Genomic DNA, 12,534 nt, shown 5'->3' on the forward strand with positions numbered 1-12,534 from the left:
TGTTCAAGACTGGTATGGTTCTTCTAATGGGAAAAAAAGAGGTATTCTAAAATACCTCCTTTTATTAAATTTTTCCTCTAAAAGTATTTTGTCCTCTATTATATAGGAGTGCCTCAACAGTTGATTTGTAGAAACTTGAAACTTCTTTAAAGTTAACAGTTGTTAGGATAACTAAAAAGCAAACTAAAACCATATAGATAAAAAAAAAAGTGCCAAAGGTGCCAATATCAACTTAGCTGATCACCTACTATAAGATTTACCAACATGCACAAGCGTTTTTAAACCTAAACTTTGAGGCATAAAGCAGACCTTCAAAGTATAACTTGTCAACATTGCAAGCAAATAGTTTAAACGAAGCCTGGGCTAACAGCCCAAGAAAAATTGTAGTTGTTGGTCCAACATATATATATATAGACGAAGATTTGACAAGACAAAACTCCTAGCCTACACAGAACTAGGAAATTGTACGACGCACCATTGTTGAGAACCAAATGTCACTGCCGAATGGATTAGTATTCCCTCGAGTGCTTGGCCAACTCGCCCTACAGTCAAGAAAACGAACTAAGCATTGTTAGTACGAATGAGCACAAGAATGTTTCAAGCAAAAATCATTCACTCATCACCAAGCGAAAATGAAAATGCAAAATCTGATGCATGGACAAAACCTGATATAAGTCAATGGAGTGAATTCAAAATTTATGAGCTGGACACTTTTTTTAGACCATCCATAAAGCTTCTTCTCCACGAAGAATTCACTCTCTAAATGGTAAGTAGGCCAAATATATATGTAGGAGTATTTTCCCATACAATGACCAGATGGACCATGATTTTACAAAAACAAAATGGTGATATGGAAAACAACACAAAAAAAAAAGAAAAAAGAAAAGGAAGATAGCATCCCCTGGAAATGGTGTCTGATTCTGCAACAATAGAATCAGCTAAAGAGGTGAATCAGCAACCCCCTCTCCATGACCAAGCTGAGAGTGAACCACATCTAAAGATAATTTTTGGCTTGATTTGAAGCTTCCCTGGTATTATTTGCCAATGGGATTCCTATTCTAAATAGTGATAACAGGGTTAGGCTCACTCATATTCACTATTTAGCTTTCACCCTGCTCATGTTTTCTAACACAAACAATTCGAGATTAGAGAATCAAAGATAAAAGCCAAAGAACTAATTTCACTTTAGATATCTTTCTACAAATATCCAAATTTCACCGAGGAAAGTTTCCACTAATCTTCTCAAATCACATGTCAAGAACCTCGCATAAGGTTGTATCATAGCTTAATAGCCAAGGACACATCTTAATCTTCTAACTCTAGAAACTCACCGAGTTAGAAGATTAAGATGTGTATCAGACTAGCCAGTTCGCTCTTTCCTGGCGACAGCTCCCATTCTCTCTCTATTTCATCTCTCTACTGCAACGAGATTCAACAAGCTCTCTTCGGTCCAATTCATGGTAGATCTAGAGATAAAATGATTGTTTTGTTCAATCTTACTATTTATATGACTAGATTTTGAAGATGCTCATAGTTAAATGTTTTAGCAAACGAAAAAGCTGCCCAACAAAGAGGATTTCTCACCTCTCCTCTTTCATCAATTTAACCTTTTCTTATGTTCTGTAATGGAGTCTATAAATATTGTTTGTCTTTCCTATGACATCGATGACCAAGGTAAAGCAAGTGGTGGGAGAACGAGAACCAGTCCATGATCACCAATTTCAGTTCTCAAAGTTTCAAAACCTATGGGGCTTTTTCTAGGGGTAATTGAGCAGCTTCAAGGACGGGGTCACTGTTACCAAATAAGTGGATTTCTCCTTCAATAGCATTGGGAAAGGGAGAGAATGGCCACTGGTATTTTCTGTTTCTTCGAGGTTTTATGGCTTTTTGGATCATTGGGCAGTAAAAGGGAAGACAATGTTGGCGCATGAAAAAGAGAGGAAACAGTAAGGAGTTTCTTTGAGTGTGAGCTGTCACGTCATGAATTTCAACCAGGAGAACTGAAATAGGACCTAGCTGTACATTTTGAGAAGTATTAAAGAACTCTAGAAGAATTGTAACGACCCGACCGGTCGTTTTGAGAATTAGCGTCACGTTCAGCGGCTTAAGGTCTCGAGCAGCTTCATATTATGTATTATGGCTAGCGTGTGTGGTCGAGTTCGGATTTCGGATGATTCGGGATCAATTCGGAGGAAGGATTCTTGTTTTAAAAGCTTAAACGGTAAGAGTTGACTGTAGTTTGACTTTTGTGTAGACGACTCCGAAATGGCGTTTTGATGATTCCAATAGCTTCGTATGGTGATTTTGCACTTAGGCGTGCGTCCGGATTTGGATTTGGAGGGCCGTAGGATAATTTGAAGCATTTTGGCGAAAATTGAAAAGTTAAAGTTTTGGAAGATTAAGAGATTTGACCGGAAGTTGACTTTGTTGATATGGGGCTCGGATTGCGATTCCGAGAGTTGGATTAACTCTGTTATGTCATTTGAGACTTGCATGCAAAATTTGACGTCATTCCGGGTTGATTTGATATGATTCGGCGCGAGTTGTAGAAGTTGATAGTTCATAAGTTCATAGAGTTCGATTTGAAGTGTGATTCGTAGTTTTGATATCGTTTGATGTGATTTGAGGCCTCGAGCAGGTCCGCGTTATGTTTTGGGACTTATTGGTATGTTCGGACGGGCCCCGAGGGGCTCGGGTGAGTTTCGGATAGGTTTGGGTTGTGTTGCGCTCGTTTTTTATGTTTCGACGTCGTTTCTTCAAGCATAAATGGTACCACATTAAGCAAATGGCCTCCAATTTCTGTTTTGATTGAAGCATTAGATCTGTATTGTAATTACGGAGCCATAACAAAAAGAATCGTCGAATTTGGACATCGTATGAGGGAGTTATGCTCATTTTAGTGTCGGAGAAGAGAGTTGGTGCTAGTGCTTCGCAGATGCGAAGTTGGGTTCGCATCTGCGACCCCGCAGGTGCGAAAAATGGTCCGCAAATGCGAAAAATACAGCTGGCAGACCGCAGGTGCGTAGTTTTGGGCGCGGAAGCGAAATTCCCTATGTATTAAAAAAATCAGACTGTGTGTATTTAGTATTTTGAGCATATCTTGAGTTCTAGAGCTCCGATTGAGGTGATTTTCGCGGCGTTCTTCTTGTCTTTTCACGGGGGTCAGTATCTAACTATAATTTTGTATTTTAATATGATTACAGAAGTTCATTTTTTGAATTAATCCATGTTTTGATTGGAGAATCGGGAGTTTTTTATCAAAAACTTTTCTAAAGAGAATAATTGGATTTTGAACATCGATTCGAAGTCGGAATTGGATGAAATTAGTATGGTTGGACTCGTAATTGAATGGGTGTTCGGATTTGTGAATTTTGTCGGGTTCCGAGATGCGGTCCCGGGATTGACTTTTGGGTTGACTTTTTAGTTTTTGTTAAAGATTGAAACTTTATTATCCGGAATCGTTTCCTATGAGTTTTATTTATGATTTGAAGTTATTTTGGCTAGATTTGAGCCGTCCGGAGGTTGTTTCACTCGAGAAGGTCATTTTAGAGTAACGATCTAGCTTCTTTGAGGTAAGTATCTTGCCTAACCTTGTGTGGGGGAACTACCCCTTAGGATTTGAGTCATTTGTGCTAATTGTGTCAGGTGAAGGCCGTGTACGCGAGGTGACGAGTACGTGCTCGGGCTTATTTGTGGAAATTTGACCGTTTAGGGCCTTAGGTTCTTATGTTCATTAGATATGAAGTTGTTTTATCATGCTAAATCCTCCACTTACTAAATTTACCCTTACGTGTCGTATTTGGAATTTATTTGATTCATGTTTTACCCTTGTTGCCAATTGAACCCTTATGTGCCTTAATTGAATTTGTTGTTATCTCTTCCGTAATTGCTTAACCTTAATTGACGTCATTAATATCTCTTCCGTAATTGCTTAACCTTAATTGAAATTACTATTATCCCTTCCATAATTGCTTTGCCTTAATTGAAGTTTGTTATTCCTTCCATTATTGACGTATTCTTATTTGGAATCATTGATTTATGTTATCTCTCTTATCGTCGAATTGTACTTTTGTAGAATCATTGCTACACATTATCTGTTCCTTGTTGAGACTATTATTCCATGTTGTGTCCTTCTTTGTGAGCTCGTTCTTCCGTCTCTTTGTGTTCTGAAGTTCATGAGTTGATTCACTTGTCGTATTCTCTTATTATTGTCGTTGTTGCCAGTGTTGTGAAGAGCGTGAAGCGAGGAAAAGCGACAACCCCCATTTTGCTTAAAGCGAGAAGCGAGAAGCGAAGCGTTCGCTTTTTTGAAGTGAAGCGGACTCTTGCAGAGTAAGCCCAAGCCGGGTCTTTCCTATCTTCTTTTGGTGCCATTAAAAGAACAACTACATAACACATAAGAAAGGCAATAAGAACTAAGAATAAAGGATATAAAAATTAGAGGAAGGGCAATAATTCTCTGTTAAAAACTGGGCAGAGAAAGAAGAACCCAAGGATTGGCATCAATACTGAGAAAGAACTGAAGGTAAAAAAAATATATATATATCGCCAGCATTTCACTGCTATTTGGACGTTGAAACAGTAAAAGAAAAAGAAAAAGAAGAAGAAGAAGGAAAATAAGAACATACTTGTTGTTGTTGAAGACTTGAACTTGAAGTTGAAGAAGAATAAGAACCTTAGTCGCCTTTTAGACTCTCAGATGCCTCTGCTGAAAACCCTTCGTTTAATAAAAGACACTGAAATTCGTTTTTAATTAAATAGCCTAGCTTCTGTTTAAAACAAAGAAGCGGTCGCTTCCTTCGCATTGCTTCGCTTGGTCGCTTCTCGCTTTTTAGTGGGAAGCGGTCGCTTTTTTCTACCTGAGTCGCTTCACATGGGGAAGCGGGCATTGAGTCGCTTCGCATCGCTTCTCGCTTAAAGCGAGTAAGCGAGCGCTTTCTCTAACACTGGTTGTTACTATTGTATTCAGTGTTGTTGAGCCGAGGGCTATGTGTGGTTGTGATATTGAAATTGTTCTGAGAAAACGTTGTGACATGTGGGTACATATTGTGAAAGTCATTTATTTGAATTGTTATGTTTTGGCACACGTGTTGTTGTTGAGAGAATTGTTATTGTGTTTGCACGAGGTTTCTGTCGTGCATTTTTTATTGTATTTGCACGCGGTGGTATAAGGTCTGGGTGTTAATACGCATGCGGTGAGATAAGGTGGGCTTGAAATGCGTGGCTAGTAGGGGAACTACTAGAAGCCATGCGGTGTGATAAGGTGGGCTAAAACGCGGGATGTTATTTCAAGAAAAATGATTTTCAAAACTAAATGTAAAGGCTCCCGCGATGATATAAGGAAAGTATGTGATTCATTTTATTATTTGAGACTACGAGGCGGTATCTCGGGAGGGCTCTTGTTGTCATTTCCCCATTCTTTTGTACTTGTCTTTGATTGTTGTCTTCTTAGCATACTATTAATTGTCTTCCTCCGTATTGTACTATTTGCTTATTTCTATGTAGCTAATCTTGTAGTGCTAGTCGTTGCTTCAACTTCATTGCTCTCGTTATTACACTGTACATTTCATGGTGATCGTTTCTATATGCCATTCATTGTCTCTACTCTTAATTTTTAGAAGATGAATCCTGACGTTAGTGACCATTATACGTACTCTTGTCCACTTGCCTTCTGTGTGAGGATTGTTCTATTGGCACGTGAGTCGTCCGTGCGGTTATGAGTTGTAATGTGGGCACAAGATGTCAAGTGATTAGGGTTCATGAATTGGGACCCGTGAGCTGTGATTATGAGGTTCGGTACCTCGTGAAAATGCTTGAACAGATCTGGTGTGAAAGCGGTTGTTCTTATTGAGTTATTGTTGGTTTTCCTTTATTTGGTTTTACCGGACTTAGACTGTGATCAATTACTCTACAACATTATTACCTGACTGCTTCCTGTTGAATATTGTTGTTACTAGTGTATCATTGCAAGTATTGTTTGTATTCTTTATCCTGCTTAGCTTTATATTAATATTGTTTCTCTGTTAGTTCATCTACACACTCGTTCAGGTTGTTTAGTCCGGTAGGTATCTTGACTGTCCCTCGTCACTACTCCACCGAGACTATTCTTGATACTTACTGGGTACCGTTGTGGTGTACTCATACTACGCTTCTGCACATTTTTTTGCAGATCCAGGTGCCTCGGTTGTTGTTGATTATTAGTTGGTTGGTCGAGCATGTCACCTTCTGATATTTTTCTTGTACTGTTTAATTCGATTCCGAACAATTGTATTTAGGGATCTTCTAGCAAACTCAGTAGAACTTATGACTTGTACTACCAGTTTGGGGAATTGTAAGTTGTGTATAAAGATTTCTATTTCATATTCATTATTTGATGGTTGAATTCTTCTATTAATTTAGTAAGTGTTAGCCTTACCTAGTCTTAGAGACTAGGTGCCGTCACGACATCCTATGGAGGGAAATTGGTGTCGTGACAAGAATAGGCATCACTTTTACATTCTCTCATTTCAGCTTTTAAATTGAGTATTTAAATAAGTGTCGACTGTCAAATTCAAGGCGAGAAATTGAACAGCTTCGGTATAAGAGCTTATCTAACAGATTATCTTCCCTATCACTTATTGTATCTCAAGAAGGTAAAGAAGCTCAAACTCAATTCACTAGATGCTTCTAACACTCTGCATCCACCCCAGCATAGAACCATAGTATTTCATATAAAAATAAAGAACACGCTACATAAAAGATTTCTAATTGATGCTTCAACTAAAGTACTGAAGAACGAGAGCCATAATAATCAACCCCCAAAAAAGGAATGGAAAGAAGTACTGAAGAAACATACAATCATTCAAGTAAAAAGTGAAGTTGTAAAGTACAAGCTGGATTATTTAAGGTTTTCCAAATATTTAACACTTCCTAATGTATTTTTACTCTATTAATTTGTTCTTCTTATGACAACCGAACATTACTGAACATCGTGAAATCCGAAGTCAAAATGATGTCTGCAGTAATGCTAGGACCATATGATAGTACATTAACAAGGTCTATTTAAAACGAGCTAGACAAAAATTAAAAGATAACTGTACCTCGAACTGATTCTTCAGATGATCAAGTTCCTTATCAAGATCATTTATGGCCTGGTTATATGCCTGCATAGGTGAGGACTGGCTTGTTGTTTGAATCTGCAAACCAACAAAGCAATAGGTCAAATCCAGAGAGATTAAAGTGCATAAACAAACAAGATTGCAGTAGAACACCATAGTATCCAACAGACAAATTAGAAACACTTTGTAAAGAGATTATATACAAGTCCACAAGAAATATAGTGGGAAGAGTAATGCGAGAAGACAAAATTGCTTTAGCAGCAATTTTTTCAGGATATACACCCCCGAACAGGAAGAATATTCACAATTGAATATTACAAGCCAAATAAAGATTCTATTCTTCCAACATTACTGAGGAAAATACAACCTTCAATTCTTATAAACCTGCAAATCTGAAACATGAATACATAATAAAGCTCTAACAAATCAAATAAGCGACTAATAAAAACTACAATAAAACTAACAAATAAAAATGCAACTAACAGCAAGACTGACAAATAAGTTAACAAAAAGTGAAAAACAGCATATAATGAAATAGAAAGAGGTTAATTCAATTAGTAACCTCTCTAATCACCCTCTAGCAATAAACTCAGTTGCATGTCATACATGATTTGGGATAAGACCGACCTACAATCTTAAGTCTTGTCCTGTCACATGTAATACATGATTTTTGTAGTCTATTTCGCAGTCATCCAACAAATGAAATAAAGAAAGCACATGCGCGCACAAAAACACATACAGAAGCACACAGAGACCCACTCAAAATATTCCACTTAAACTTATCCTCCTTTTTTGTTAGTTGTTACAGTCATATTCACGGTGCAAGATAGCATAAGGTAAGTCTTGAAGCAATAAAGCTTCGACAGGAAAATGATTCAAGTATCAGGAGGCAATAATGAAAAATTATTTAACTTTTTTAGTTCTCTTTTTAACTGTCATTAATCTGAGCTTTTTTCGCTACTCACTTATCAACTTGATATCTAAATTGGTCATTTTTACAGAGGAATGTCAGCCAAAGCAATCACTAGCTGGAAAACCATACACTAGGTACCTGCACTAAGAAAGCACTAAAAATGCAACCATATTACTTTCCTTTTAGACCCAAAATTCCCCTTCCAATTTAGGATACTATATGCACGACACATCTTCCCAATGTTCCCATAGCTTTATTTTCCCACCCCATCAATTCAGCTTCTCCACCAACTCTTACAAGTAATTGGAGCAGGCTTTTATCTAGTGAAATAGTGAATACAAACATTTCTTTCTCGTATTCATCCTTGTTCACAAATGCTCACCGCATAAGCGGAGCCAGGAATTTATACAAGGGGATCCAAAAATATAACAACCGAGATATGAACCTGTGACCTGAAGCAATTTCCGGATCCCCTTTGCCGCTTCACAAGAATTTTTCCTTATGTCAAGTGAATTTGTCAGCTTATTATAGCCGAAAAAATAATTTTTACCTTATTATTTGCACAGTATAATTTTCAATAAAGGAAATTAAATTGAACCCCCTTTCTTCAAGCTAGCTCCGCTCCGGGCATCACCGCCATTCTTTCTGTTACTTATACATTTAGAACAGAACTAGCTTAACTCATGCATCTCGCTATTCCTTTATGAGCAATATAACCAGCAATGACATTTCCTAGTTGCTACGAGCCATTTTTTAAAAAAAAATCGATACTCACAATTATCACATATAATGCTATACACAGGTTGTCTTACTTTCAAAGGCACTGCACTTTTTTTTGTTTTTTTGTGTATAACCTAGAAATCCCGAGTGCCAGTGGCATACGATCTGATACTCGATGGATAAAGGGTCCGCCTCTCTCCCCTTCTCTACGTAAATACCATTCGCGTCCAACTCACACATCACACGTTGTGCTCTTAACACAAAACCAAAGCCCGGGGGCTAAAAGCATTACAATTATAGAGCTAAAAAGCACAAGAAACTGAAGAAACAGGCACAAAAGAAGAGAACAATACAGGGGATTACTAACCCTAAGCAAGATTTTGTACTGAAGAGGATGAGGCAACTTGTATCCAGCGAATAGTACATTATCATCCCTATGCAGTTGCCTGTCATTTTTTTTCAAAAATCATGCAAATATTATTAAAAAAATGAAAATTTTAATACAAATAGACAAAAGAGAGCAAATCTATTCAGTCTAAAAGATGTGAAATTTACATGCGAAGAATGTTGCCGATAGTGTGTTCCTCTCTTTCAACGGTGAATGTAGCTGCATTTATGATCTTTGTATCTCTCTCGTATGAAACCCTAAATCAAATTAGCAGTGAATTATATATAATTAAAAAAAAAAAGTGTGTATGTAATAACACTATGTATAATCAGATAATAGAGTTACTTCTTAACGCCCTCTGGAACGACGAATCGTTCGTAACGATCTGGAGCATTCATTTTTCTCTCTTCTCCTTTTTTTCTTCTTCTTCTTCTTCTTCTTCAACAATTCAATTCAATTCCTGAGAATTCCAGTCAGCGGCTATTAATTGGGCTGGAGTCTAGACTGTATTACCGAACTGGCCCAATCCAAGTTGCTTACAAAACATTCCATCTGATTGGTTTTGTTATTGATATTTTTACCTTCCTATACACTATTTGAAACCTTATTACCTTACCTACTCAAGTTTCAATTTAATTACATGGTCATATATAATTTATCAATTATATACAAATAAGTTTTAAATGAATATCTCTTTATATTAGAAATTAAATAAGGAATGTCAGTTATTTCTTTATCCCTTTATACTTGCACACTCTCTCTCCGTCTCTTTCTCTCTCTCCCCCTCTCTCTCTCTCCCCCTCTCTCTCTTCGTCTCTCTACTCTCCTCTATTTTTTTTCCCCAATTTTTCTTCATTTGGTATTCTCTGTTTTTTATGTTTTCTTGTTGTATATAGTTTTAATGAAATTCATCAATAGATTTCAATCGTTTTAACTTAGCAATTTCCTTTCATGTTGCACAATTGGTGTTCAAATTGAAATTGCCAATCAATAAATTTTGAAGGTGTTTGACTCTCCATCATTGACAGCCATTAAAAAAGCTTTGAAGTTTTGAAATCGAATTTGGGTTTTCAAAAATCATTATTTATTTGGATTGGGTGTTGTTGCAAATAATTGGAATATTATTTGGAGTTTATATCTCAATCTTGAGGGTGTTTGGTGAAGATTAGACTTGATTTTGGCTGAATTTCAGATTGAAACTCGAAGAAGAAGAACACATGACATACAATATACTTACGAAATTATAGTAAAGTTGTAGTATAATTGTATGTAAATTGTATTCTGTTGTAGTTATATTTTTTTTTTTATTTGAATGTTGTATGAAAATTAAAAAATAGTTGTACAATGTATGAATCGTTGTATAAAATTTATATTTAATTTATCAATACTATCTTTTTACATAAAAATGTTGATATGTATCAAAATTGTATCAAGAGAGAAAGTATTGATTGGAATTTTAGAGAGGAAGAAACACACACCATATACAAAATATATACAAATCGGATACAAAATATACAAAAGGCATATTGTATAAAATTTATATAAAAATTGTATTTAAGTTGTATGATATTGTAGTTGTATTTAACTGGGTAAAAATAATTTATGAAAGTTGTAGATAAGTTGTAGATTAGTTATAAATAAGTGTATATTGTATAGTTAGTTGTATAAATTTTATTTTTAGTATGTATGAAAGTTGTAGATAAGTTATAAATAAGTTGTATATTGTATAATTAGTTGTATAAAATTTATTTTTAATTTATATGATGTTGTAGATATATCAAATTTGTATTAAATTTTTACGAAATTTATTTTTTAATTTGTATGCTATTGTACCATACAAATTTATCACCTCTCTGTTCTACTTACACTTCAACTTCAACTAATCTCGAGATCATTGATATATATATCCTGTTTGTGATATACACCACTGTTACAGGAACTTTGAAAAAGGACATGGAGGATAACACAAATCTGTTCCGAATTTCTGGGATAAACTAGATGAAAAGGAAAAAGATAAGCCAGTTAAGAAAAGCAAGGATTCTGCAATGAAAGAAACAATTTATATTCCTTAAGAAAAATCATGTTGGCAACTTAGGAATGCAAAATAATTTTGCAATTAAAAGGAATAGTTGATATGCCAACTATGGAAACAACGCAACATTCAGATACGTACTTGGCAAGAAAGGATATTGCATTTAAAGTTCTGAATTATCTTCATATGAAGCGTGGCTTCACTGCCCGCGAATTTTGGCTCTCAATTACGGGAATTTTGGGTGGAGAGAGGCAAAGAATAGGGAAATCGAGGGGAGAAGAGAGAAAGAAAAAATGATGTAACTAAATCCCCTAATTTAAGGCACTAATAATGGATTGGGAGCCTTTTAAGGTGGAATGTATATAATTTGTAAGTAATCCTTGTTTAGGGCGGGTAATATACAAAATTAGAACAATTTTGGTAAATAAATTTCAAATATTGTATAGTAACGAAAAAAATCCTTTTTTTGGTGAATGACATAGTTACCCATAAAAACAAAACTATTTACCCTTATCTATCCATTTATTTTTCTACCCATCAAACTAATTATATTTCCTACCCATAGTAGTTTTTGTTGGGAATTTTCTCTTTTTTTTCTCCAATTCTTTTTTATTTCTATGCTTCTTTTCTTTTTTCTTTTTTCTTTCTTTTCTTCTTTTCTTTTTTCTCGTCTTCTTCTTTCTTTTTCTTTTTTTCTCTTTTATTCATTTATTTTTGCCCAAATCGTATTATTGTTATTTTTACCATAACTTATTTCTTACTCAAAGTTGACTCCTTCTTTATTTGTTTTTCTTTTTATTTATTTTATTTATTTCTTGTTCCTTTTCTAATTCCACGTGATTGTCATGCAAACCTTGATCTCCTTCCCTACAAATATCAGTACACACTCTACCATTAGCAGTAACACAACCAGTTATGGAGCAAGAAAACGTAATCTACGGCCACAAAATCTCCATATATACTAGTTAGAATAGATATGATAAGAAAATATTCTAAAATGCAATAAAAATACAAGTAGCAAAAAAGACTTCTAATACCATATGATACCAATACGGTATACAAATATACCAACAGAGTATATGATTGCTCTAGAATATTGCTACAACTATCTGCGACTATACTACTGTTCCAAAACATTAAAGGATGCAATAAAAGTATGAGAAAATTACATGCTCGCATTACAAGCTAAATATTCGCAAAAGCAACCTGCTCATTCCGTATACTAATAGGGTATATAGTTGTACGGGGCCGTTCCAACAATTGCCTATAACTATAAAAATTATTACATAATACACATAATCTATGTCCATCGACACAAAAAAATTCCAACACTACAAATCATGTTCATATAAATAATTCCATAATAGAATTCACTTAAAACGCA

The 12,534-nt window shown here is 35.4% G+C and overlaps 1 protein-coding gene across 1 annotated transcript; it reads right to left on the reverse strand.

Moving 5' to 3' along the window:
• Positions 1-209: 209 nt before the first annotated feature.
• LOC107770430 (DNA-directed RNA polymerases II, IV and V subunit 11) lies at positions 210-9,642 on the reverse strand. The gene is made up of 5 exons (XM_016589740.2): positions 9,464-9,642; positions 9,286-9,375; positions 9,098-9,176; positions 7,080-7,175; positions 210-542 (listed from the first exon to the last, which is right to left on the reverse strand). Exons 1-5 carry the CDS (start codon positions 9,514-9,516, stop codon positions 510-512), a joined length of 351 nt encoding a protein of 116 aa, XP_016445226.1. The 5' UTR covers positions 9,517-9,642; the 3' UTR covers positions 210-509.
• Positions 9,643-12,534: the final 2,892 nt, after the last annotated feature.

The sequence above is a fragment of the Nicotiana tabacum genome, chromosome 9, assembly GCF_000715075.1.
Source record: "Nicotiana tabacum cultivar K326 chromosome 9, ASM71507v2, whole genome shotgun sequence".
Lineage (NCBI taxonomy): Eukaryota > Viridiplantae > Streptophyta > Magnoliopsida > Solanales > Solanaceae > Nicotiana > Nicotiana tabacum.